This window comes from Oryx dammah, unplaced genomic scaffold (genome assembly GCF_014754425.2).
Source record: "Oryx dammah isolate SB20612 unplaced genomic scaffold, SCBI_Odam_1.1 HiC_scaffold_10, whole genome shotgun sequence".
Classification (NCBI taxonomy): Eukaryota; Metazoa; Chordata; class Mammalia; order Artiodactyla; family Bovidae; genus Oryx; species Oryx dammah.
The window spans coordinates 60,829,077-60,856,609 of record NW_024070194.1 but is presented as its reverse complement, the minus strand read 5'-3'; the positions used below and the strand labels follow the sequence as shown (position 1 = coordinate 60,856,609).

Here is a 27,533-nt window from a genome sequence, read left to right as displayed (position 1 = left end):
TAAACTAAGGGTTTAAATCACAGTGCTGTAAGCATTCCCTTCTCTTCAACTTCCTACAAATTCCATTCAGCACAGCTGCAGCCATAAAATTTAATTTGCCACTTCCCCAAAATAGTCGCTTTGATGTAAAATAACTTTGCCTTCCTGCTAATATTTTACAAGGAATTAAAACTGAAATGATGGACTAAGAATCCCCCCATTTTGGCTCCACTTTGGACTAAGAATTCCCCTCCAATTTGTGCAGACCTGCACAACTGCAGTATGTGGGGGAAAAGTCATTCATGACTGCTGGAGAACACACGTCTCCAAACACATGCACTGCCAAGAAACGGAACCAGTGGGGATGTGTTTGGCAAATACAAAAATGAGATGTGAAAACTTCAAACAGTTATCTGTGTTAATCCATTTCTGTATTCCAAGGGTTCAAAAGATAAGAGTCATCATGCTCTCCCAATTATAACCTCTGTGATAACCATTGTTTGCATACCTTATGTACAAAAGTCGCCACCAAAGCCAACAGATTGGCAAATCACTTTATGGTATTTATTATGAGCCCACAAAATGAAAACTTTCTTCAAATGTTTTCCTAGGTGCCTTAATTGCACAAGAAAATTAATAGGAAGTAGAACCATGCCAGCCTCTAGCTGCAGAACAAGGTTCTGTTGTCAAAACACATGTGTGCCAAGGTGGTACTCTATGTTTTGAGAGAGGTGACAGGAACGTTTCTTCAGCCAAGCCAAGGGAAATTAATGACCACCACTCAGAAATATACAGTCTGTTAGGGCAATGCCCTCAGCCCTGGTCATCACAGAAGGGCAGGAAAGGCGAGGATGGAATGAGGGAGGGCAAGGAAAGGAATGAGGTCGTCTGCTGGGAAATCAACAGCACTCAATCATTCTATAGGATTTTTCCAAGTTCCTTCTAGACCAATCCAGGCCTATAGTACATTCAGGAAATAAAAGGTCTATTTTTGCACATAAAACAATGCCCACAAATATCCACCTTGCTTAAATCAAAAGCAGTACTTAGTCACCCATGATAATGGAAACCCCCTACTCTGTCGCTTTTCTGGAACCCTCGTGACCTGCCAACTTCCAGGGATAAAATTCCCTTAAGGACTGAGGCCTCATGAGAACTCTGGGTTAATTTTTACAATAAATTACACCCTTGTTTACACCAAAGATGACATCAACACACCCTATGTGTGGCTGTCCCTTCAGCATACACATCCCAGGAAAAGCCCTTTGGGGGCCTGTTTGTACATTATTTTCACAACAGCCAGAGCAATCCTGTTAAAAAAACCTCAGTCACACGTCACATTACTCTTCTGCTCATTCTCTGGCCTCCCCCAAGTTTTGCTCAAATGTAAGGATTAGATTTCCCTGACCAACTGATTCTAAATTACAAGCCACCCTCCAACTCCCATCAACAAATATCCAACATTAATCCAGAACAGAAAACTCCAAAAAGAAAGAGAGAAGGCTGTCACTTCATCCAAACATTTAGGTGGCTCAGCCAAGTGTGGATCAGGTGACATATCTGGTTCCAGACACAAACTCTACTCAGAACAGTAATTCAGCTTCCTGTTTGGAGAGAACAAGGAGACAGACGCATCAAGTTCCGGTCCAGGAATCCAATGATCACAAATCTTTTCCTATTTATTCTGTTGAAGTGAAAAATATTAATTGGGAGATTGGGATGGACATACATACACTATTGATACTATGGATAAAACAGATAATTAACGGGGGCCTACTGTATAGCACAGAGAACTCTATTCAGTGTTCTGTGGTGAGCTCAACAGAAGGAAATCCAAAAAAGAGGGGATATATGTATACAGAGAGCTGATTTACTTTGCTGTGCAGCAGAAACTAACACAAAGTTATAAAGCAACTCTACTCCAATAAAAAATTTTCAATGCAATCTTAAAATGAATAAATACACTCTGTATCCATTTTCTTACTTTTGACAATCTGAATAATAGAATAATCCAACAGAAAAGCAACACTGCCTTTTGTACTTAGAACCAAGGGGGTCTTACTCTCCTTAGTCTCAACCTCCCTTTCCATCCTTTGTGGTTTTCTCTAGCCTAGAAACCTACATCTCGGCTATTCCCAAATTGTGACCCCACACCATGTATCTTTTGTCTCATAAATCCACAGTCAATGGTTAACAGCTAACATGCATGGGTCAGGCACTTACGTCTTCAAGTAAATCTCTCAACAACTCCAGTTGGTAGCTGCTATTATTCTCATCATTTTATAGAAAAGGACACTGAGGCAGCAGAGATGAGGTAATAACTGATTGAGTCCAGGCTCAAACTGAAAAGTTCCACTTCAAAACCTGGGTTCTTAACGACTACACCATACAACAAGTTTAGTCGTTCTGTTGTATCCAACTCTTTGCAACCCCATGGACTGTAGCCCACCAGGCTCCTCTGTCCACGGGATTCTCTACACAAGAATACTGGGGTGGGATGCCATGCCCGTCTCCAGGGGATCTTCCTGACCCAGGAATCGAACCTGTGTCTCCTGTATCAGCAGGCAGATTCTTTACCGCTGAGCCGCGGGGAAGCCCTACTGGAATGAGTCGCCATTCCCTTCTCCAGGGATCTTCCTGACCCACGTCTTCCTCATTGCAGGCAGATTCTTTACCGTCTGAGCCATCAGGGAAGCCCTTACAGGGGCTAATGTATTACAAATCTCAAAATAAAAGGACCGTAGTCTTCTCTGATCCGTGGCTTCCCTTTCCAAAGTTTCAGTGGCCCGTGGGCAACCACAGTCCAAAATTATTAAATGGAAAAATCCAGAAGTAAACAATGTATAAGTTTAAAATTGTGTGCCATTCTGGGTACCATGACGAAATCTTGAGCCACCTGGTCTCACCTCCTGGGATGTGAATCGTCCCTTCGGCCAGTGTATCCCATCCATTAGTCACTTAGTACCCACCGGGGTTATCAGATCAGTGATTGTAGTGTCACAGTGCTTGTGTACAAGTGACCTTATGCCACTTAAAATTGGTCCCTGGGTGCAAGAGCTGGGATGCAAGTGATTTGACTATGCCAGAGAGAAACCATTAAGCACTTTCTGTGAGAGGTGAAAGTTCCCGACTTAATAAGGAAAAGAAAAAAATCATAGGTTGAAGTTGCTATGAGCTACAGCAAGAACAAATAATCTATCTGTGAAATCATGAAGAAGGAAAAAAATCTTCGTGTTTTGCTGTTGCACCTCAAACTGCAAAGGTTATGGCCACAGTGCGTGATAAGTGCTTAGATAAGATGGAAAATGCTTTAGATCTGTAAAATGGGATATTCTGAGAGAAATAACCACATTCATATAACTTTCATTACAATGTATTATCATTGCCCTATTTTATTATTAGTTATTATTGTTAATCTCCAACTGTGCCGAATTTATAAGTTAAACTTTATCATATATATCTATTCATATATATAGGAAAAAACATAGTTTACATAGGATTCAGTACCATCCATGGTTTCAGGCACCTACTTGGGGTCTGGAACGTATCCTCCAGCAGAAGAGCAGACTACTGATGTACAAAAATAATATGCAAGTCTTTGTGAAAGATGCAGGACTGCATTTGTATTTATTAAATGGTGCATAGTATAATAAAGTCACATAGACTAAAACAGGCAAAATAGGAAAGTTCATAATGAACAATTCATGACACGTGTTTCAGAAATGTTTCACTGTTTTTAAAAAATGTTTGCTAAAACTGTGAAAAGAACAATTTCCCAGTTCAGAAGAGAATGCCTGATATTATTCATACAGAAAAGAAATTCTCTTTAAAGCAAACACTCAAGTCAAACTTAGAAAGGGAGCCACAATGTAAACGAGAGGTTTTCCTCTCTGCCTGCTACATTCCTGGCCTTGCATAGCACCTGTACACGGAGTATGAAAACAAACACTGCAACTCTCAACATGATTCAGAATGGTAGAGATGATGTATGTGCCATCTTTCTTAACAATATCATAAAATAAATCTTTAAGATTTTGACCATGAGGATTGTTTTTTAATTGAAGCTTAATGCTAACAGAAAAAAAAAATTATTCCCCTCTCAAACTCTCATTCAAAATCTCAGTCCTACAGAAAACCTAAAATAATGTGAAAAGGCATATTCCAATTTGAAAAATACACTTTTGGAAAAGAACACTTTTGAAATCATGAGTACTGTGCCCATAAAAATTTAACACTTCAGCTTTAAAATGCACACTCAAAACCCAAGTAACTGCTGCACTGCTAAGGCTCAAACAATCGCTACACTTGAAAGGAAGACTAGAGCAGTGGACTGGATCAAGTATTGGCCAGCTCTAGAAAGAAGAGAAAGATTGGGCAAGAGACACTTGGAAAAGCAAGTCAGGTGGTCATTCCTGCTTCCACTGATGTAGTCCTGTGCTTGATATTTATAAAACACTTTTTCTGTTCCTCTCATTATCAATCCCTCTGTAGAGACTAGCCGCCCCACTGCATGAGGCCAGAGGTGGACAGGCCCCAGGCCACCAGCCTCTGCTGACTCTCAAAAGCCAGCCGGGTCACTGCACTACGGTCTCAGGCCAGGCCCAGCATTCCTCTTTTTGAGGGGGTCAAAGATTTTTAGAAAAATCAGAAAGGTCCATCATACAGCAAGGCTGAATTCCTGGACACTCAAGTGGTGAAAACAGAAAGGACCAACAGAAACTACAAAGGAAAACAGAATTAGAGGCACTCCTTTATTTACGGGAGGAGAAAAAGACACCAAGACAACTGGAGAAAGGTGGGCTAGGTCTTTTTGTTAAGGCCCTAAGAGCTTTCCGTTCAGCCTCTTGTGGAGCAAAAGGCAGCCATGTGTAAACAGACAAAGAGTTACCAAAAAATTAACTCAAGATAGAAACGTCGACAGGACTTGGGAGGCACTGAAAGTTAATATCTGATTATGAGGAGGAAAAAGGAGGAGTGTTTGGGATTTGTTTTCAAAGTCAGGGGGCGAGGGTGGAGGAGAAGCACTGCTTTTCAAAATACACATGAGCTCACTGAGTGGATGAGATTCCTATCAGGTGATAAGGTTCACCTGGGAGACTAGGTTAAGCAGGCAGCACGACTACTGAAAACAAAGCAGGACCCACCAAGTCTTATCACAGGATCCACCTGTCCTGCAGGCCTGGACGTGTACTTCTGAGACGCCCAGTGCCTACACTTAAATGCCAACAAGACAAGAGTCAGCCTACTCCACCACCTCTTGAAACACAGATGAACTTCTTCATTACTTAATAAAATAATAAAAGGGGTTTTAATAAAGAAGTTCTGAGAAAGCTTCATGATCAAATTAATAATTAAATTCTGAAATGAAAATATAAATCCTCAATGGTAGAAATATTACGATGATAAATCTCCACACCGGAATTTTTCACATGAACTAAAAGGTGAAGTCACTGTCAGGAGACTTTTTTTTTTCCCTCCTCCTTTTCAAAATAAAATAATGAGAACGGTGTCATTTTCTATGAAATTTTAAACCATATTTCTTCTGGCCTTTTCCATTGGAAACTGAAATTCATTTCTCTATAAATATTTTAATGCCATTTTCCTGTGAGCAGGAACAATCCATCAGAGAACAATTTCATAATTGTTTCGCTAGCTTACAAGGCACACAATGTCACAAAGTAAAGGCCCTGGGTGGATGAGAAGAAAGCCTTGAAAATAAGGGTGAGGTCTTGAGAACATGGAGGCAAGTGAAGAGGCAGACACTGGAGCCAAGGTGTGTAATTCAGACACAGACTAACCCAAGTGCCTGTGTGGGAGGAGGGGGAATATACTCACCATAAACTTCATCTGTGAAAATTAAGAGTATTGAATACTTTTTAAAAAAACTCTACGTTCACTCTGCATATATTTCTCTTCTTCTATACCACCAAAATAGTAAGGCTTATTTTGCTTGACTTGACTTTTGTTAGTGAATCTGTTAAGGGCTGAATTTCCCTTTTAAAAGATACGTTAAGAGACTTTCCTAGTGGTCAGTAGTTAAGATTCCACCTTGCAATGCGGGGGATGTGGGTTTGATACCTGGTCCAGGAACTAACATTCCACCTGCCAAGGGGCAACTAAGCCCATGAGCCATAATTACTGAGTCCTTCCACGGTAACTAGAGAGCCCGTGTGCTGCAAATAAAGATCCCACATGATGCAATGAAGATGCCATGTGCTGCACCTGAGACCTGGCACAGTCAGATAAATAAACAAATATTTTTAAAATAAAAGAATTTTTCAAATTTATTTCCTAACCCCCTAGGACCTCAGAACATGGCTGTATGTACAGAAACATCAGAGGGAATCAAGTTAAAGTGAGGCCATTTGGTGGGCCCTAAATCAATATGACCATTGTCCTTGTAAAAAGGAGAAATTTCAACACAGGCACCTTGCCAACAAAGGTCCATCTAGTCAAAGCTATGGTTTTTCCAGTAGTCATGTATGGATGTGAGAGTTGGACTATAAAGGAAGCTGATGGCCAAAGGATTGATGCTTTTAAACTGTAGTGTTGGAGAAGACTCTTGAGAGTCCCTTGAACTGCAAGGAGATCCAACCAGTCCATCCTAAAGGAGATCAGTCCTGAATATTCATTGGAAGGACTCGTGCTGAAGCTGAAACTCCAATACTTTGCCACCCAATATGAAGGACTGACCCCTTAGAAAAGACCCTGATGCTGGGAAAGATTGAAGGCAGGAGGAGAAGGGGACAACAGAGGATGAGATGGTTGGATGGCATCATCGACTCGATGGACATGAGTTTAACCAAGCTCTGGGAGATGGTGAAGGACAGGGAGGCCTGGTGTGCTGCCGTCCATGGGGTCTCAAAGAGTTGGACATGACTGAGCACTGAACAATAGCATTTGGGTGGGCCCTAACCCAATATGACCGCTGTCTTTGTAAGAAAGGAGAAATTTCAACAGAGGCACAGAGAGAAGATGATGTTAAGAGACACAGGGAGACAATAACCATCTACAAGGAAAGGAGAGACACCCAGGACAGGTCCTCCCTCATGCCCACCACCCCCAGAAAAGCCAGTCCTGGGGACAACTTGATTTTGGATTTCTAGTCTCCACAACCGTGACACGATACATTCCTATGATTTAAGCCACCTGTTCGTGGTAATCCACCCAGTAGGCCTAGCAAACTAATACAGAAGCCATTAGGACTCTTTATGCTGATCCTCCCAAGCATCTCTAAACTTACCCACATGAGAATTCTGCCAGGAATTAATGTCAAATTTATTAGGCTGTAATTTCTACAATCTGTCTCCTCTTCCCTTTTCTAAAACTTGAAATATTTTTCCATCTCCAAAGCTCTCTTGTGTGGATAATTTCTCAAAGAGAACAATAATTATACTCATTATTTCTCAAAGAATAAAGAGTGTAACAGATACTTAGATGATATCAATTTTGTCAACTGTTTACACGGGTTATCTGATTTATTCCTTACAATAACCAGAAGAGGTAGTAAGTGCTATTATTGTCAATATCTGAGACACTGATCATTTGACAGCTGGGCTGACAGGACATCATTTCACAAATGAGAGCCCAGAGGCAGAGCCAAGGGAAGTAACTAACCTAGCTGAGCACCCAAATCCATCTCGTAACTGCCCCATCACATCTTCTTTCATCGTCAGGGGTAAGGGAGCCATGATTTCAGTTCCAGGACAATGTCCACAGGGCCTCCTCAGGACCCTATGATGCCATGCATCTGGGCCTAGAGGTTCATCTGGACCTAGAGATTCCAATTTCTTTCACTACCATGAAGAATGGCTTGATGTCTTCTTCCTCACCCTACTCTCCTAGGTTTTAATTTCTTAATGATTCTTACGGGTCTTTTTTAGTTTTAAATATCTTCTTCTTGGTTGAAAAGAGGAAAGCTAACTAGGAATTGAATAATTCTACTCTTTCCTATGTCATTTTATTATTCCAGTATATTCCCCAAGCCACAGTTCACCTTCTTTCTTGAAACATGTGTGTACTCAGTCGCTCAATGTTGTCTGACTCTTTGCAACCCCATGGGACTTTAGTCCTCCAGGCTCCTCTGTGGGCCCTAAACCAATATGACCATTGTCCTTGTAAAAAGGAGAAATTTCAACACAGGCACCTTGCCAACAAAGGTCCATCTAGTCAAAGCTATGGTTTTTCCAGTAGTCATGTATGGATGTGAGAGTTGGACTATAAAGGAAGCTGATGGCCAAAGGATTGTAGTGTAGTGTTGGAGAAGACTGTAATGTTGGAGAAGACTCTTGAGAGTCCCTTGGACTGCAAGGAGATCCAACCAGTCCATCCTAAAGGAGATCAGTCCTGAATATTCATTGGAAGGACTCGTGCTGAAGCTGAAACTCCAATACTTTGCCACCCGATATGAAGAACTGACATTTGGGCCCACCCAAATGTTATTTGGGATTTTCCAGGCAAGAATACTGGAGTGGGTTGCCATTTCCTTCTCCAGGGAATCTATCCAACCCAGGGATAGAACCCACATCTCCTGTGTCTCATATATTGGCAGGTAGATTCTTTACCACTGAACCACCTGGGAGCTCCTTCTTGGAACATAAAAGCTTTTAAAATTCTTTCGTCTCAATGACAAGCCATTGCTCATGTCAGCCTTTAGCTTTCCTGACCCTATTCTTAGACTGTTCGCGCATTTTTAAATTCTCAGTTTCCCATCTTTTAAACTGTGTGTCATGCTAATCAGAGTTCAAAAGACTCCAGGGGGTGGTGCCCTATGTTGTTTTTTCATGTGTTTTGGTTTTAAGAGTTGTTCCTCATTTTCTCCCTCGCTGGAATAATTAACGTTTTCAATCTGAACTTTATGTTTCAAAGTCTTCTAGTTAACGGAGCCCCCTTTCTTTTTATTCCTTCTTTCATTTATTCACTAATTCTTTATTAAAGGCCAACTGTGAGCCAAGGACTGTGCCTGCCCCTGGATGCACAGGGAGGACTGAACTCTACGTGGCTGCTGCCTCGTTACCCAGGGCTTCCTGAACTCACACGCCCCCTCTGCTTCTCACACACTGTGAACAGGTTTCCTCAAGTCTGGGATGTGGTGGGACCAGCAATCTCTCCTCTCACTCTGGTGAGCATCAAGGGAGCAGAGACCACTTGCTCCAATGTTCTCACAACCTTGCGAGGATATCACCAGCCCACCCTTCCTCATTTTCCACGTTAAGTTGGAAGCAGCTTGAAAACAGGGAAACTATAAACAAAAGCAAAGCGAACAGTCAACTGATATTTTTAATCTTTGAACAGCTGTCTCAGTAAAGCCTCCCTTTAGACAGCATCCAGCCTCTGTGCCAAAGTGTACGCATGTGGAGAAACCATCAGTTATCTTTTGTATCTGTGTTAAGTGGCCCCTGGTCTGCCATAAACTGGCTTCTCTTTCATTTCATCCTCCTCCAAAAGTTCTCCATCATTTTTTCACCTTCCATTTTCTTTCCTTCTATACACGGACCCACCTATTAGGTTTGTTTCTTTTTTAGCACAGCAAGCCCCACCAGGACTGACTTAGCCTGTCCCCACCACAGACCCATAACGCCTCTGGATCCAGTGAACCATCGTTAGCATCTATGCTTTGGTACAGATGGGTAAGGTCATTACTACATTCCCCTGCTGGTCTCTTCTGAGGATTATTCAGTCCTTCCTCATCCTCCACACAGGTACTTCTTTTTTTTTTTTTTTTTCCTTTTTATCTTGTTCAATAGACTGTATTGTTTAAACCCAAGGGTTAGAACTGTTTCATAGCTGTCTTCACGTCCCTCAGAATTTTGCACATGATTCAAGATTGCCTTGCACTCTGGATCTGAGTTCCACAAATATTTGTTCAGTTGAATTACTCAAGTGTAGTGTGAGACCCCATATTTACATTCTCTAGATGGAGACACCCCCTGCCGGAAAACCTAAACCAATAATGATAAACACTGAACTGAATACAGATTCTTTATCCTCATACAGAATAAAACGGGGTGTTGTCAAACTATAATTTTAACTTCTAGAGAGTCTGCCCTGAGAGTGAACACCATACCCAGCATCCTAGCACCATTTTCTTCCAGGGGCTTTCCCCTCTCCTCCACTCTTGGTCAAAGTACAAAGACATTTAGACAGGGAGAGTGGGTACCACACCATCATTTTGGATATGTCTGACTCTAGAAATAAGTGACAGGTATAGGCCAAGTTTTACCTGAAGAGACCTGGAGAGAGAGAAAAAAAAATTTTTTTCTATATACTGAGAACTTGTAGGTATAAGGTGCTGTGCTGAATTCTCTGTAAATAATGTGCTCAACCATCACTGCCTCCCACTTACAGATAAGGGCAGATTAGGAAACTGTGACAAAGAACTCTTGAGTGACACTCCCCAGCTAGTGAGTGGCGAGGCTGGGATTTGAAGTCAGGCCATCTGGCTCCACAGTTATTACTCTCTGTGCTCTGCCGCCTCTTCAAAATGATTGCTAACCTTTCCTCTTCTTTTCTCTTTAATTTCTCATTTCTATATAATTTCTAAAGGCTATTTTCCATTTACAGTTATTACAAAACATTGCCTGTATTCCCCATGTTGTACAATACATCCTTGAACCTATCTTACACCGCATCATTTGTACACTGGGATCTTTCTTTTATGTTACCACCTGTTCTTTCCTGCAGGGAATTATTTTTTTTTTCAGCTTTAAACTTTTTATTTTTGTATCGAGTTATATATAGCCAGTTAACAATGTTGTGATAGTTTCAGGTGAACAAGGAAAGGATTCAGCCATACCTAGCATCCGTTCTCCCCCCAACCCCCCTCCCATCCAGGCTGCCACATCACATTGAGCAGAGTTCAGGGAATTACTTTTTAAACCCTGAGTAGCACTCTCTCCTGACCCGCCAGGCTATGCCAGAGAAAGATGCCAGCATTAGGAGGTTTACTACCAAACAGAGGACTGCTATATCCCATTCAGCACAAATGTGCTTTTAAAGTCAATCCACAAGTGTTTATTCAGTGGCTCTTACATACTCATCATGGCAGGAAGAAAAAACAAACTGCTTCTCTTTCAACATCTGTCCAATCACCATTGTGCAGGACACTTCCTGGGCAGGAGCCCCCGTGTACAAATTATGGGTGTTTGCGCTGACCACTTATCTCCTCAGGTACATAGACCAGGAGGCACACAATCAAACCAGCTTCCTCACTCTTGGCCAATTAAACCTGATGTTACATAACTACCATTTAAAAAAAAAAAAAAAAAAAAGACCACAGAGGCAAACCCTCTAAACAGGATTTTCCTTCTTTAGCAGCCTCCAGGGAAGAACTGTTCTAATATGGTGCTTCTATTCCTGACAGGAATAACCCTTAATTATGATGTGCCTTAAACATCTAGACACTTTAAAATAGAATTTCACTTAACATTAAGGAAACCAGAGAACTACGTCAGTGGCAACACAGAAGAGTTTAACACAGTGAGAGAGAGAGAGAGAGACAGAGACAGAGAGAGAGAGAGCGAGCGAGAGAAGAGGGGTGGGGGTTAGGGGGACAGAGAGTACTCCAGCTTTGGCGCGGGGGGAGGGGGAAGAAGCACAGATCACTGCTGAGTTGTTTTTGAAGCCTGGAAATCTGGAAGAAAAGACAGTGAAGAAAGTCACTAAAGAAAATTAAATGCTTCCATGAAGTGAAGTGAAGTGAAGCGGTAGTCACTCAGTCGTGTCTGACTCTTTGCAACCCCGTGGGCTGTAGCCCACCAGGCTTCCCCGTCCATGGGATTCTCCAGGCAAGAATACTGCAGTGGGGTGCCATTTCCTTCTCCAGGGGATCTTCCTGAACCAGGGATAGAACGCAGATCTGCCCTCATTGCAGACAGACTCTTTACCGTCTGAGCCACCAGAGGAGACCCATAACTTCTTCATTTAGCAGGGATTAATTAATCCCTGATTATATTTCATTTCAGGGATTAAATAAATCATACTTATTTCCGGAAAAAAAGTATATGGATAGGCAAGTGAATGAAAACACAGCCTGATGTCTAGAACCCAGGAGTGAGGGACTTCCCTGGAGTCCAGGAGTTAAGACTCCACACTTCCAACACAGAGGGCGTGGGTTCGATCCCTGGTTGAGGGAGGTCCCACGTGCCATGTGGTGTGGCCAAAAAGTATTGGGTTGACCGAAAAGTTCATTCTAAACGAATTTAAAAGCAAAGAAAGCACAGGAGTCACTCCTGAGACCTTTGGAAAAACCAAGTGACTTCACCAACTACCTTTGTAGATGGCACTCCTTTCGCCCCCTTTTGACTGCACGTCAGGGACCAGTAATCCAGCTATAAATTTCCACACTCCACCTAAACAGAGAAAGTAGTAGCTGTTGTTCATGCGTATTGTCAGCCCAAGCACGGCCGCTCCACTGGGATCACCCCACGGATCCTCATGAAAAGAAAGTCTGTTTCTTCCTATTGAGCCTGCTCTCAGTGAGGGATGCCTGAGGCCGAGCTGCATGGCTCAGACAACTAAAGGGGCTCGCGGCACCCCCAACAGAGCTGCTGCGAAATCTGCACTATGAGGGGAGAGTAAGCAAGCACACAGCAGGTACCAAAGGGTACAAAGGCAATTGGGACCATTCCCACCCTCAAGAATGTAATCTGCTGATAGGAAAGACTTGCTTCTTTATAAAAACCAAACCTAGAGAGTTATATCAAGGGTCCTTCCACAAATAGGTCCTCCCACCCACCTCCTGTGTGCAGGCTGTCAACGGCTTACATGTCCTCCCCAGCCTCTACTGACGGACTACATAGATATGGTGGGTTTGAGATGGTCCTTTTCGTCGTGATGGGAGAGGAACATTCATGATATGAAAGGGCAGTACAGTCTCAACAACGCAAACAGGACATCCGATGAGAACAGTGAGAAGCAGGCCTGTTGTATAATCATGAATTTGAGTAGCATTAGTCCCTGGTTCCTGGGACACACGCTAAATAGTCGGAATTTCACAAGTAATTGGAAATATCTTTGACATTTATGAGCCCCGGGTTCCATGCCTGAGTTGTTGTGACAGTATGATCAGGATGGGGCTGGCTGCTCCAGAAATCATGCGATTAGAGGGCTGGAGCTTTGCGTTGGGTGATGTGAGTGGACTTCCTCTAGGGAGGGGTAAGGGGCTGGAGTCGAATAATCTCATGGCCAAAGAGTCATCATCCTGCACAATGAAACCTCACTAACCACTCTGAACACCAAAGCTCCAGATCTGGCTGAGATCCCTGGTTTGGGAATGCATGGATGTGTGGGGAGGGCGGGAGGAAGGCAGACTGCTCCTGACTCCACAGTGCAAGGGCAGGTCCAGGACGCTCCTACACCGGGTCCTATGTGTCTCCTTGCTGGACTGGTCCTGCCCGTGTCCTGATCAAACAAAAATCTTCAGTGTAGGACTGTTCTGAGTTCTGTGGGTCGCTCTAGCAAACTGTCAAATCTGAAGGGGCTGGGGACCCCCTCTCCAAATTTGTAGCTAGTTGGTCTCAGGGATGCCTGAACTTCCAGCAGCATCTGAAGCAAGGGCTGTCTTGTTGAAGATGGCAACCTTCACTTACGCATCAGAATTGCACTTCCAGGACTTCCCTGGTAGTCCAGTGGTTAGGAATCCTCCTGGGAAGATTCCACATGCTGCAGGGTAACTAAGCCCGTGTACAACAACTACTGAGCCTGTGCTGCTCAACGAGAAAAGCCACCACAATGAGAAGCCCGTGCACCACAACTAAAAAGTAGCTCATGCAACAACAAAGATCCAGTGCAGCCAAAAGTAAATTAAAAAAAAAATTTTAAAGAACTGCACTGCAGCATTGCAACATATTCTCAATTCCTGAAACACACATGAGAAATAATCCTTTCAAGAAGCAAAGCTCTTGCAGCTGACCTAACTCCCCACATCCAACCCAGCTCCAACACCAGCTGAGAACTTCACAGCCCAATTTCAGCAGGAAACCAGCTTGAAGAGGGAGACAGGCACAGTACTAATACAAGGGAGGGTTCCTGATAAGTGATAAAACTGAGACATAAAGACTACAGTGGGTACACAAAGAAAGAGTCCAGTAATTAACTAAGCAATGTCAGCAAATTTGGAAAACTCAGCAGTGGCCACAGGACTGGAAAAGGTCAGTTTTCATTCCAATCCCAAAGAAAGGCAATGTCAAAGAATGCTCAAACTTCTGCACAATTGCTCTCATCTCACACACTAATAAAGTAATGGTCAAAATTCTCCAAGCCAGGTTTCAACAATATGTGAACCATGAACCTTCAGATGTTCAAGCTGGTTTTAGAAAAGACAGAAGAACCAGAGATTAAATTGCTAACATCCACTGGATCATCGAAAAAGCAAAAGAGTTCCAGAAAAGCATCTATTTCTGCTTTATTGACTATGCCAAAGCCTTTGACTGTGTGGATCACAATAAACTGTGGAAAATTCTGAAAGAGATCGGAATACCAGACCACCTGACCTGCCTCTTGAGAAACCTGCATGCAAGTCAGGAAGCAGCAGTTAGAACTGGACATGGAACAAGAGACTGGTTCCAAATAGGAAAAGGAGTATGTCAAGGCTGTATATTGTCACCCTGCTTATTTAACTTCTATGCAGAGTACATCATGTTCTCATGTTCCACACTGGACTGGAAGAAGCATGAGCTGGAATCAAGATTGCCAGGAGAAATATCAATAACCTTAGATATGCAGATGACACCACCGTTATGGCAGAAAGCAAAGAAGAACTAAAGAGCCTCTTGACAAAAGTGAAAGAAGAGAGTGAAAAAGTTGGCTTAAAGCTCAATATTCAGAAAACTAAAATCATGGCATACAGTCCCATCACTTCATGGGAAATAGATGGGGAAACAGTGGAAACAGTGACGGACTTTATTTTGGGGGGCTCCAAAATCACTGCAGATGGTGACTGCAGCCATGAAATTAAAAGACACTTGCTTTTGGAAGGAAAGTTATGACCAACCTAGACAGCATATTAAAAAAGCAGAGACATTACTTTGTCAACAAAGGTCCGTCTAGTCAAGGCTATGGTTTTTCCAGTGGTCATGTATGGATGTGAGAGTTGGACTATAAAGAAAGCTGAGCGCCGAAGAATTGATGCTTTTGAACTGTGGTGTTGGAGAAGACTCTTGAGAGTCCCTTGGACTGCAAGGAGATCCAACCAGTCCATCCTAAAGGAGATCAGTCCTGCATGTTCATTTGAAGGGCTGATGTTGAAGCTGAGACTCCAATACTTTGGCCGCCTGATGCAAGGAGCTGACTCATTTGAAAAGACCCTGATGCTTGGAAAGATTGAGGACAGGAGGAGATGGGGATGACAGAGGATGAGATGGTTGGATGGCATCACCAACTCAATGGACATAAGTTTGGGTAAACTCCAGGAGTTGGTGATGGATAGGGAGGCCTGGCATGCTGCGGTTCATGGGGTTGCAAAGAGTCAGATACAACTTAGTGACTGAACTGAACTGAATTAACTAAGAGTGCGGAATGGCTTCACAAAGGTGGTTACGGCCATGTGCAAGGAATTTCATTTTTTTAAGATTTTTTTTTTTTTGGTGTCTTTTAAAGTATTTTTTAATGTGGATCACTTTTTAAAAATCTTTATTGAATTTGTTACAATATTGCTCTGGTTTTATGTTTTGACTTTTTGGCCACAAAGCATGGGCATGTGGGAACTTAATGGCCCAAACAGGGATCAAATCCACACCTCCTGCATTGGATGGAAGGTGAGGTCTTAACCACTGGACCACCAGGGAGGTCCCAAAGCAATTTTAAAAGAAGGGAGGATAGAACACAGCATAAGAATAGTGTGAGAAAAAGGTCAAATCACCATGTCAAGTTTAACAACAATGAAAATCTAACTTTTATACTTCCTTATTGTATGCTTGAAACTGTGGCTAAACTTATTATTTAGAATGATATGCTGCTAAATCGCTTCAGTTGTGTCCGACTCTGTGTGACCCCATAGACAGCAGCCCACCAGGCTCCCCTGTCCCTGGGATTCTCCAGGCAAGAACACTGGAGTGGGCTGCCATTTCCTTCTCCAATGCATGAAAGTGAAAAGTGAAACTGAAGTTGCTCAGTCGTGTCCGACTCTTAGCGACCCCATGGACTGCAGCCTACCAGGCTCCTCTGTCCAGGATTTTCCAGGCAAGAGTACTGGAGTGGGGTGCCATCGCCTTCTCCGAGAATGATATGCTAATAAACCCTTAATCCGATGAGGCAGTCTGTTATGATGCCCATTTTACAGGTAAGAATACTGAGACCTCAGCTAAGAAACTTGATGCAGGCATCAGAGCTGGCAGTCCAGTGTGGTTTGAGAGGAGTGTGAAAGGAAGTGGAGAAAGTGTGAAAAGCCCTGGGTTTCTATCAGAAACCCTTTTTTGTTTTTCTGTAGGCAATGGGGAGCCATCAGAAGTGTGTGTATAAGGGAATAATATGGCCAGAACTGTGGTTTCAAAAGATAAACTGCAGTGACAGAAAAAGCATTCAAAAAGAGAAAGACCAGGGACTTCCCTGGTGGTCTAGTGGTTCCAGTGTAGAGGGCACAAGTTTGATCCCTGGTCAGGGAACTAAGATCCCACATGCCACATGGTGTAGCAAAAAAAAAAAAAAAAGCAAGAAAGACTACAACAAAGAGATCAGGTAGGGGACAATGCTCTGATCACTGATGAAACAGTATGAGAGCCAGAAGCAGGGCGAGGACAGAGAGGATAAACGTGTGGGGAGGGACAGAAGGAAAAGGGAGTATAGACTATGACAGAGATACATGGGGCTCTGGGTGGACGGTGGGATGAGAAGCCAGGAGAAGATGATGCAGGCAACCGAACAGACCATCAAAAATACATGTTTATACGTCTTTCTGTACTGATGTGTGCATTCACTGCACCGTTCCTGATGCTCCTGTGTGTTGCCTGAACTTGGAGCAGTTCACACTTTTGATCCAGTAACACATCACGAAGTCAGATTTCAAGACCGAATTCCATCCCAGCAGGCAACCGTCTAACTCCACATCCCAGATCTCTGACCCACGGCCACGCGCGGTCATCCCATGTCTCTACATCTCTGGGAGGTTGACCTGCCCCTGCTCTGGATGGAAAATGAGCATCAGAAGAGTTGATCAAGGATTTCTGTCTAAAAGGCTTTCAGATTGCAGAGATGAAGCAGAAGTATACCCCCAGGCCACCCGTCTACAAATCGATCTCAGGCTATTCAAAAGTATACACATCGAACTCGTTTTCTTCTAGCTCCTCCTACGGTTCGATGGGAATGAGTCGGCAGAGAGGGTGGAAAAGTAAACAGAGGCTGAACATGATGAGAGGCTCTCAAGGACTAAGAAAAACACACAGCTGATCACAGATAAAGTGAACCCTGGGTTTCCAGGACTGGAATAAACGATCCTTGCCGTTCAGACCTGGTCCTTCCCCATGGCTTCCTGTTTGCTGGTTATGTTTGTGCCCCATGTCTAGTTTTGCAAGAGAGGCTACAGAACCCTTTGATAGATCAGCTGAACGTCAGAATCAATAATCATCCTTTTACTATATATAAAATAGATAAACGACAAGAATCTATTGTATAGCAAAGAGAACTATATTCAAATCTTGTATTAACCTATAATGGAAAAGAATCTGAAAAAGTGTGTGTGTGTATATATATATATGTGTGTGTGTGTGTATATATATATGGCTTCCCAGGTGGTGCTAGTGGTAAACATTCTACCTGCCAATGCAGGAGACAAAAGATTGAATGCAGGTTCAATCCCTGGATCGGAAAGATCCCCCGGAGAAGGAAACGGCACCCTACTCAAGTATGCTTGTCTGAAGAAGCCCGTCGAGAGAGGAGCCTGGCAGGCTACAGTCCATTGGTTGCGAAGAGTCAGGCACAACTTAGTGACTAAACCACCACCACATTCTAAAACATAATCACTTTTCTATACACCTGAAACTAACAGTGTAAAATCAACTATATTGCAATTAAAAATAAAACCAAAAAAATTATCCTTTTACCAAATCCTCAAAATGTTCTGAGTACTCAGCTCATCAACATTATTCTAGCTCCCACGTCCCCCACTGTAAAAAGCGTAGCTCTTCTAGTAACACTGACTAGAGGAGAACAGAACCAGAAAGGAAAAGAAAAGGTCTGACTTCCTGTGCCTCTAGAGGCTGAGCTATGAGGGGGCCATGAAGTTCTGGAGGATGGGGGCATCATGTGTGGGTCTGTCTGCCTCACTCACCCTCCTGACGTTCCCAAGAACCAAGCGTCCTTTAAAGCACTCATGTGAAAACGTTTAAAGAAAGACGTACTGAAATGCACTCTTACACAGGCCCCTGACACATAATCAATACCCCTTTAAGCGCACACATCTATATCTTGCATTAACCTTGCATCTCATTGTGATTTAGGAAGTAACGCTGTGCTTTAGCCCCAAATCTTTTCTAACCTGACATCACTCTGTAACACACAGATCATCATAAAGAGACGGAAATACTTCCAAATGTGGCAGAACTCAGGGCGTGACGTGTAAATAGAGCCTTCTACAATGATTTCAAAGGATACTAAAATTCATCCGATGTCGTCAATGGTTCCATAAGGTACCTGAGAATCAGATCAGGTTGCATGGACACTGGAACCTTTTTATTTAGTTCAAATAAAGCGTCTCCTTCCCTCACTTTCAATCATTCAGTTTTAGCAAAATAAAAAACAAAAAACAACTGTCAACTTCTCACGTCAGGTCTATATGCAAAAGGTCTCATCTCTATGCAGTAGGCAACCGAAAAGTCAGAGAAGGCAGAATTCTAATTGATGCAAACTAGAACCTCTATATATCACAATGTCCTCCCACAGAAACAGTTGCTTTTAACAATGTGACATTTTTCTTCTTTCTTTAAAGGGGAAATAAGCAACTTTCAATTTATTATAAATAAGGGAGGGGACCAACATTTGAATACTAATAGGTGTTATCTGATGTGCTAAGGCTTACAAATATTTTCCCCTTTTCATTTCTATAAACATTCCTCTTAGATAGAAACTATCCCATTTTACAGATTATAATTAAACCCAGAAGAAAATTAATGAGCATTCATACAGAATCTTTTAGAAAGGAACCATATTTTGAAACCGAGCCCATTAGCACGGAAAGGAAATGCCATCATGTTCACTTTGGATTGGCAAAGGTGAGTCTATGCCTCCAGCGGGGAGACTTTATCCTTTGGTATTCAGATCTGGTGAAGCTTGGCCACCGGACCACCATTCAGGTTCTATAAGGTCTATTCTCAAGCCAGCTCCTCGAGATGCCCAGGCTCAGAAGGAGCTCTGCTGGACCACATCCTGAACTGGGGGAGGAGGCCCGAGACCACACTCTGGGCTGCAGCAGAACCGTCACACTCACTGAGGCAGCCAGTCTCTGTTGAGCGCTAAGTGCCAGGCTCCGCAGATACCGGGGAAGCAAGACAGCTCTGCCCTCAGAGCCACGCCATGCAGGAAGAGGGCTCGCGGCTCCCCCACAGGATGGTGAGGGCTCTTGTGGCTGAGCTGAGTCCTGAAGGATGGCTGGCTATGGGAGAGGGCGTGGTTGCACAGACAGAGAGAGTGAAAGCAGAGGCTGTCTGAATTCACGCACTTTCGGCACAGCACTGTACATACTGGCAACTTCCAATGCTCTGTGATGTGTGGGGCGTTAAGAATAGGGAACTAAGCTAGGGTTTCTCAAATCTTTTTTGACTACATCTTCCAGTAAAAATATTTTTTACATCATGATGCTATACACACTTTACACATATGACTTGAAAAAAATCTTTGCCAAAACAGTACTCTTTCCGCTACTCAAACGCATTCTGATATTTTCTCTCTTTTCTCTCTCCCCTTCTCTCCTTCATTCTTTAAGCTCTAGATACAACCCTCAAACAGATGGCAACCCATAGTGTGCAAAATACTGGTATAAACCTTCTAACAGGTACGACTATCATTTCTTTGAAGAACACGAGTTCGAACTTCAAGGATCCACTTATACGTGGATTTTTTTCAATAAATACTACAGTGGAACCCGATCCCCAGGTGGTTGAACTTGAGGATGCAGAACCACCAATGCAGAGAGAGCTGACGTTGGACTTGAGCGGCCTCAGATTTTGGTATCTAAGGGGAGGTCCTGGAACCGAGTACTAAGGAAATTCCTCGTCTGCCTTCCATCCTTTTTTTCCTCCTTCACCCCTCAATAAAGCACCACCAAGGAAATAAGAGCACCACAGTTTCCTGAAGGTCTGTGATGTGCCAGAAACCAGGCTGGAACCTTGACATGCCCAGTGTCATTCATTCTCACTCAGATCTGCAGGTTAAGCATTACTATTCGCATTTTAGGAGTCAGACAGGACTGAGTGCACGTGCGCGCGCACGTGCACACACACACACACACACACACACACATATACCCATTTCATAGGTGGAAAGACAAGCTCAGTGATCAGAGAATCAGTGGACCATGATAGAGCCAGGATTCGAGTTTAGTTCTGTCTGGCTCCAACTTGCCAATTGTCCCACTGTGCCTTTCATGAAAAGTTCTTAAGTAATTAAAGCTAACCTAATAGCAAGAATTTCCTAAGTCCCCTTGAGATAACTCAAGTCCTTGGAGTGTTATGGAACCAGGTTTGGGAGGTGTCAGGAGAGATAAGGCAAATATGTGATGGAAAAACCTCTCAGGTTTAAATTCAATCTCCTTCTGTGTCCTCTGAGGTCCCCTTGGTAAAGGCACTGGTGGAGAGTCACCAACAGAGAAAGAGGAGTTGAGAGTTGCTGGGTCGCTGGCCTAGATAACCCCCTCACAGCAAGCTGGCTGAACGGAGCTGACCGTTCTGAGTGGCCCGTAACCAGGAGCACCTTGCCCGGCATCATCCAGGCTGCATAGTCCACAAATATTCACAAGACAGAATGCTAACACAGGCAGAGTGAAAGTAAACACAGCGAACGGCTCCTGCTGGTTTATTTTTAAATTGTTCCAAAATTATGTTAAGTGAAACTATCTGGTGAGAAGGAAGCTTCTTTGGAAGGATAACGAAGCATATTTAGTACAGACACTTGTGTTCCTTCAGGCCCCTAACTGAAGATTTACTTGACACAGATACAAGGGGTATTAAATGTGGGCAGGTCAGGACAGCCCCCCAAAATCCCTGCAAAAGTGACCATTTGGGGAAGTTATTGGCAGTGTTGCACTAAGAGATGGTATCATAAACTGGCCCTTCCCCTGACCTAAAATAACAGGCTGCTTTGTGATAGTACATGAAATGGCCAGTCACTGGCATTGCGAAGTAATGATACTGCTCAGAATATCTGAAGAACCAATATGTTCTTTACAAACATATAATAAATGCAATTCTGGCACTTACAATACATTAAATTCTCTATTTGACAAACAGCCTTAAGGGGTTTATGTTCTCCGTAGGGCTTGGTGGGTAGCAATACATTTATAGTTTAACTTGGCATACTAATTCACCTACAGATATGAGCGGTGTTTTTTGTCTAATCAGCTAGTGTTATGTTCCCAGCATTTATGAGCAATAAAAATATCGCCTAGTCCTCTTTTCTTTGCAAGTTCCGTGATGGGAAGAAATCTTGAATGTGCAAAAGAATCCACTGCCTGCTGACAAAACATAAAGGCTTGTGGAAACATGACATGTGCTCAAGTCGATCAGTTTGTTTTTAAATATTCTAACAGGGTACACCGCTGCATTGGGAACTAAATGTGTATCATGCCTAATCTTACAACTAGTGTGCACTCTACTTTGATCTTCCTATCAAAAGATCAAAATTTAAATAGTATGCAAATTATATTTTACACATGTTCTCCTTTGCATGAAATCAAACAGAAAACTTGTTTCTTCTCTAAACACATGAGAATATAAACAAGCAACACATTTAAACTAAAGAAAATACTCACTACTTTATTCCATTAAAAAAAAAAAAATTGCCCCTGGGTATCAGTTAAAATGAAAAGCCTTTATGTTTTCCTAAAAAACCCTAAATGTCTGCTTATGCTTTCAAATTTTTTCAGCATATTTTAATATTTACTTTAAAGGTTCTTAAGTTAATTACATGCATTATTTTTACAAGAAATGCTACTTAAGTCCTCTTCCTGAAAGCTCTGACAGGTTATGTAAAACAACAGAAATGACAGCAGAAATTAAACAACTGATGGTGAATCTCCAGTAATCAAGAAAAGTTGTCATTTTTATAACAACTGGATGTAAAGTATGAACCTTAATTGGATCCTGGATTTAAATTAAAAAAAAAAAAAAAACAGCTACCAAAGATATCCTGAGGATAGTGAAGGAAATGTGAATATAAACAAGATTTTAAAAGCTATTATGAGATTTTTGTTAAATTTTTAAGTGTGATATTGGCTCTGTAATTCCTTAAGAAAAATATCCTTAGTCTTAGTACCTGTATGTCATTTTTAGGGATAAAATATCTTGATGTATGAAACTAACATGATGGCTAAAACTGATGAATGGCCCAACAATAATAAATATATCTAGAGAAATAACTAGATAAACAAATGAGGCAAACACTGCAAAATGTTAAGAACAGTTACATCTCAGTGGAGGGTATACGGAAGTTCATTGCCTTATTCTTTGAACAATTTTGTATGCGTGAAAATCTTCACGATAAAAAGTTACAGGGGGTGAAGAACAGTCATTTTCATTTAAGCATGTATATATATTCACTCCTGAGCCAAACCAGGGGCAGATAAAATATTACTTTACATGGACATAGAATGTTTCATTTTCCCATAGCAGTATGCTTCAGAGAATCAATTTTCCACCAGTGACCCAGAGAAATGATGGCAGCCCTTCTGGCCAAGACCACAGGGAACAGCTGATTGACACACAGCACCTGAATTAGAGCAAAAGCATTGGGATCTCCAGAGGGTAATCCATGCTGACCAGTGAATTTACGTGGCAGCCTGTGCCCTTGGAAAACTAAGGGTCAAGAATAGGGGCCTACCAGCCTGGAACAGCAGGCAGAGCCTGCAAGCTTGCCAGGCTTGTTTTCTGGGAGACAGCATATCAAGCTGTGACATGAATGTAAAACTAAATTAAACATTTAAGCCGTCAACTCTACTCACTAAAGATGGATCTCTGTCTTCCCTTGTCTTGCTGCTCTATGAAGTGGACTACCAGTTCCGACATTAAGCAAAACATCTGAGATGCTGCTAACCCCCAAAACTCAACCTAAACCTAATAATGAAGCACTAGAAAGTACATAAGAAATTTTAGAGAGAAAACCTGTAAGCATTCCATTTAGATACACCTAAAGTATTAAAAATAAGACTCAGACCTATGAAACAACACAGTAGGATATTTCCTATCTACAAAGAGAAGGTTTTGGTTTGGGGGGAGTCCAAATTTCCACAGTTCTGGGCACTAGTTCACTGAAGTCAGGGGACCAACCAGCCAACCATGACTTGCTGCAGAATCTGATGGTCTTTTCTAACTGGAGTGAACTGAAACTCAGCAGTAAGCTTTGAACTTTCAAGTGACCCAAAGCAGTCAAAGACTCCACTTCAGTAACACTTCTTTTTTTTGTCCTTTTTTAGTCATCCTTTTTCTCCCTCATTCAGCTCTTTGTGTGTGTGAGCATATGTGTATGTCTATAAACATATATTTGATGTTGTTGTTTATGTCCAACTCTTTTGAGACACCACTGCAGCCCACCAGGCTCCTCTGCCCATGGGGTTTCCCAGGCAAGAATACTCAAATGGGTTGCCATTTCCTTCTCCAGGGGATCTTCCCCACCCAAGGAAACCCAAGTCTCCTGCTTGGAAAGCAGGAGATTCTTTACCACTGAGCCACCTGGGAAGCTCATATGTATATAGTATAGATATATCTTACATACATATACATATATATACACATAAGTACATTATGCATATACATATATATTTGCTGCTGTTTTCTCCTTTTCTCTTTCCTGGCTTTCCTCTTCCTGCCTTTCCCCTTACCCTCCCCATTCCTCCAGGACCACCAAAGTTTATCACTGGGTTAAACTTCAGACTGTGAAGCTGTAAAGAATCCTGATGTGGCCCAAGCAGCCTGATGGAATCAGGCCACAGGCTGGAAGAGTGACAGGGTTCACTTTCCTTTAACCAAAGAACAATCATCCCGCTTATGGGTCGTAGGGGTAGGATGGGGGGGATGCTCTCCATTCTAGTTACTGCTGCCTGCTTTTAATCTCTAACCAAGCCTCCATACCTCTAAGAGAAGCAGGTGACCATGACGCTGGGACCTCATTTATTGCTCTGTGTTATTCCAGTAAGAGGCGTGATACAGGAGCGCTGAAAACATCAATGGACTATCTGTGGACTTCACTTATTCAAATCATGAACTCTGTTCAATGCTACCGTTTCATGTTTTGGGTCTATTTGTTAACACTAAACTAAGACCAAAGGAAATACAAAGAGATTCTTAATTAAGTTATTCACCAGAGAGGTATGAGCACATTACATCCGTTTACCAAAAATTTACCATCTATGAAAAAATCACTCCCATGAGTGAAGCAGGAATGAACCACAGGCCCTCCATCTCCAGGAGACCTGAACGAACCTGTTTTCAAAACTCCAGGGAGAATGAATCTCTGGCAATATTCCAGCCAGAAGGCTAGGGCTCCTCTGCTGCCTCCAGGCTGGATAAGCCCCCACAAGGGAACCAGGAAGAAAAAGGTTCAGCCATCAGGGCCAAAAACCCATAGTCGAAAATAGTCTGAGTGGGAGGATGTTCAAAAAGTGGAGAAACACAGGTGGAGGGTGGCAAGGTAGCCATTTGGACACACTGGGCTATGTTGACCATTTGCAGGCTCCAGGAGTGATCTGAGCCCCGTTCCCAGGCTTATCCTCTCAAAGTCTCAACTCCTTCATCTGACAAATTGGAATAATAACAACCCTCTAAGCTGTAAGGTCTGTAATGATTAAAAGAGTCAGTATGCACAAAGTGCTTAGAATAGGGCCTGAGACATGATAAGCACTGTATGCCGCTGCTGCTGCTAAGTCACTTCAGTCGTGTCTGACTCTGTGCGACCTCAGAGACGGCAGCCGACCAGGCTCCCCCGTCCCTGGGATTCTCCAGGCAAGAACACTGGAGTGGGTTGTCATTTCCTTCTCCAATGCATGAAAGTGAAAAGTCAAAGTGAAGTCACTCAGTCGTGTCCAACTCCTAGCGACCCCATGGACTGCAGCCCACCAGGCTCCTCCCTCCATGGGATTTGCCAAGCAAGAGTACTGGAGTGGGGTGCCATTGCCTTCTCCAAGCACTGTATAAATGCTACCTAATCACAATTACCATAGATTGGAAGCATGCCAACAGTAAAGCCCACCAAAGATAACTTACCAATTTTAATCCCCACCAACAGACCTACTATTAACCAGTTGGAAATACCCAGGTCTCAATTCTTTGCTTCCCTTTTTAAGCTCCAGCATCTCCGGAGCAGTCTCAGCTAAGGCCAAAGGAGTAAGACTCCTTTCTCCAAGAGACTAGGTTGGGGCAGAAAATGTAGCATGGCCATACTATATGATTAAAATGGAAACTGGCATATGAATAAAATGCAAATCTGACATGCATTTCATAGCTTGCATGTTCTCAGGTGTGTAAGTTCCTCAGCTTCTAACCAATGTCTCTAACTGCAACACTGAATCTCAAGAACTAACCTTGTTTGAAGACACACACAAATTACCCAGCACATCAGAAAGACAAAAATGCAATGAATGACCTTCAGCAAAGTACATGGCCCCAGAGGACATGGCATAAACAGATAACCAGTCACCGCCACACCTGGGAGGCAACAGTAAGCCAATTCTTCAGAACAGGCAGATCCACCCACTTCTCTGCTCTGCTGCTGTGCCCACACCTGGCACACCATGTTGACAATACTTACGCATTACAATAGGGCTTCTTTTCATAGCCTTTGTAGTTGTTCATGTTGAGAGCCATCTTACAGACTTCACAATGGAAACATCCTTTATGCCAATACTGAAAAAAAACAAATGTTTAAAATGTCAGTACAATGCCAGTTCTTTCCAGGATGGGTACAGAAAACAGACATTTTTAGTCCTCCTATCTGAATATACTACAACAAAATGACTGTAGGTACCAGTGGACGTCTCAGACTGTCAGTTAAGTAAATAACACCGGCAGTTATTAAAACTGAGTTTTAAATGAATCCCACCGCAATTTACAGACTCAGATGGAAGAAATGCCAAGGGCTCTGCCCGGATCACACTTCTGTGAGCAGCCAAAAAGGAATTCTGCGCCTGGTTAATGGAGAAATAGAAACTGTGAAGTGGCCTCAAGGAAAATGAATCCAGTTCAAAGCGCCTAAACTGTCCGGGGCATCTTGATAAACAGTGTCCACCGCAAGTCAGGCAACCCGAAGTGGCAAGAGGCGCACTATGTAGGTACCCCGGCCTCCCCATGCCTGTCCAGCTTCCACTAAATTTGCGAGAAAGATGGACTCTGTCTGGAATGACTATAGGGATGACGGCGTGCTCTTAAGAGGCATTTGTGTGACCACAGCCAAATTTCACCGGGACCGGCTTCGGCCGGGTTCAATTGTCACTTAGGATAGAGCCAGGGTCTCTCTTCTGGGCTGTTAAACTCCCTCCACGCCCGGGAAGGGTAAGGAAGCAGGGCTGCAGGGGCTGGGCTAAAGCCACTTCCTCTGGAATTCCCAACCGGGTGGATTAGCCCCCCGTGGGTCTGGCTCGCCGCGCTCAGCCCGGGCTCTCCGGCGGGGATTATTCTTAGCAATGCGGCAGCGGCTGCCCCATGACATATTAATTACTATTTGCCTCTCCACCTCGCCGCCTTCGTGGGAGGCGCTGAGGCGGGGGTGAGGTGGGGATCCGGGCGGATCCTTGGGGTGCGGGTGCAGGACAAGGAGGGGTACAAGTGGAGGCGGGAGGGGTGCCGCCAGCCGAACTGCCCCTGGGGGCCCAGCCCCGGCTCTCCCGGCCCCGCGCCGCGCTCGGCCAGGCGCCCTCCGCAGCCGCTCTGCCGCCGCCGGCGCAGCGCCGCACCCCCGCCGCCCGCACCCCGACAAAAGCCTTTCCCGGTTCCAACATCACGGTCGCCACGCGTGCTCTCTGGCACTCCTGCGGGCGTCTTCGTGTGCCCTCACCCGATGCCAAGACATACACACACACACATACACACACACCGGCACAAACCCACTCTTCTCTTTTCAACCGAGATGCCAAAACTTCTCCGAGCAGGTGCAGCCCGGAGCTCGGCAGGTCTCGGCTGGCCCAGCGCCCCCTCGCTCACCTTATCCAAGCAGTTGACTTTCTCGGTGGGATACACGACTTTCCCGCAGCGGGCGCACTGGGGGTTCATTGTCGCGGTTCCCGGGGGCGGCGGCTGGGCGGCGGCGACGGCGGCTGGGGGCTCCGAGGAGCCGCTGTGACATCCCCCGGCGAGCCCCGCACCGCCTCGGGGCAGGCGGGAGCGCGGCGGGCGGCCGGGCGCGGGGCCGGGGGCGAGCGGGCG

The 27,533-nt window shown here is 43.7% G+C and overlaps 1 protein-coding gene across 1 annotated transcript in view; it reads right to left on the bottom strand.

The window, feature by feature from the left end:
• The window catches only part of NEBL (nebulette), a 384,633-nt gene extending 357,203 nt beyond the window's left edge, over positions 1-27,430 (bottom strand). Inside the window, exons 1-2 of the mRNA XM_040248597.1 lie at positions 27,312-27,430; positions 25,924-26,018 (exon numbers count right to left, since the gene is read on the bottom strand). Coding sequence (XP_040104531.1) covers positions 25,924-26,018; positions 27,312-27,380 — 164 coding nt within the window. The 5' untranslated portion in view covers positions 27,381-27,430. The remainder of the gene's footprint in view (positions 1-25,923; positions 26,019-27,311) is intronic.
• Positions 27,431-27,533: the final 103 nt, after the last annotated feature.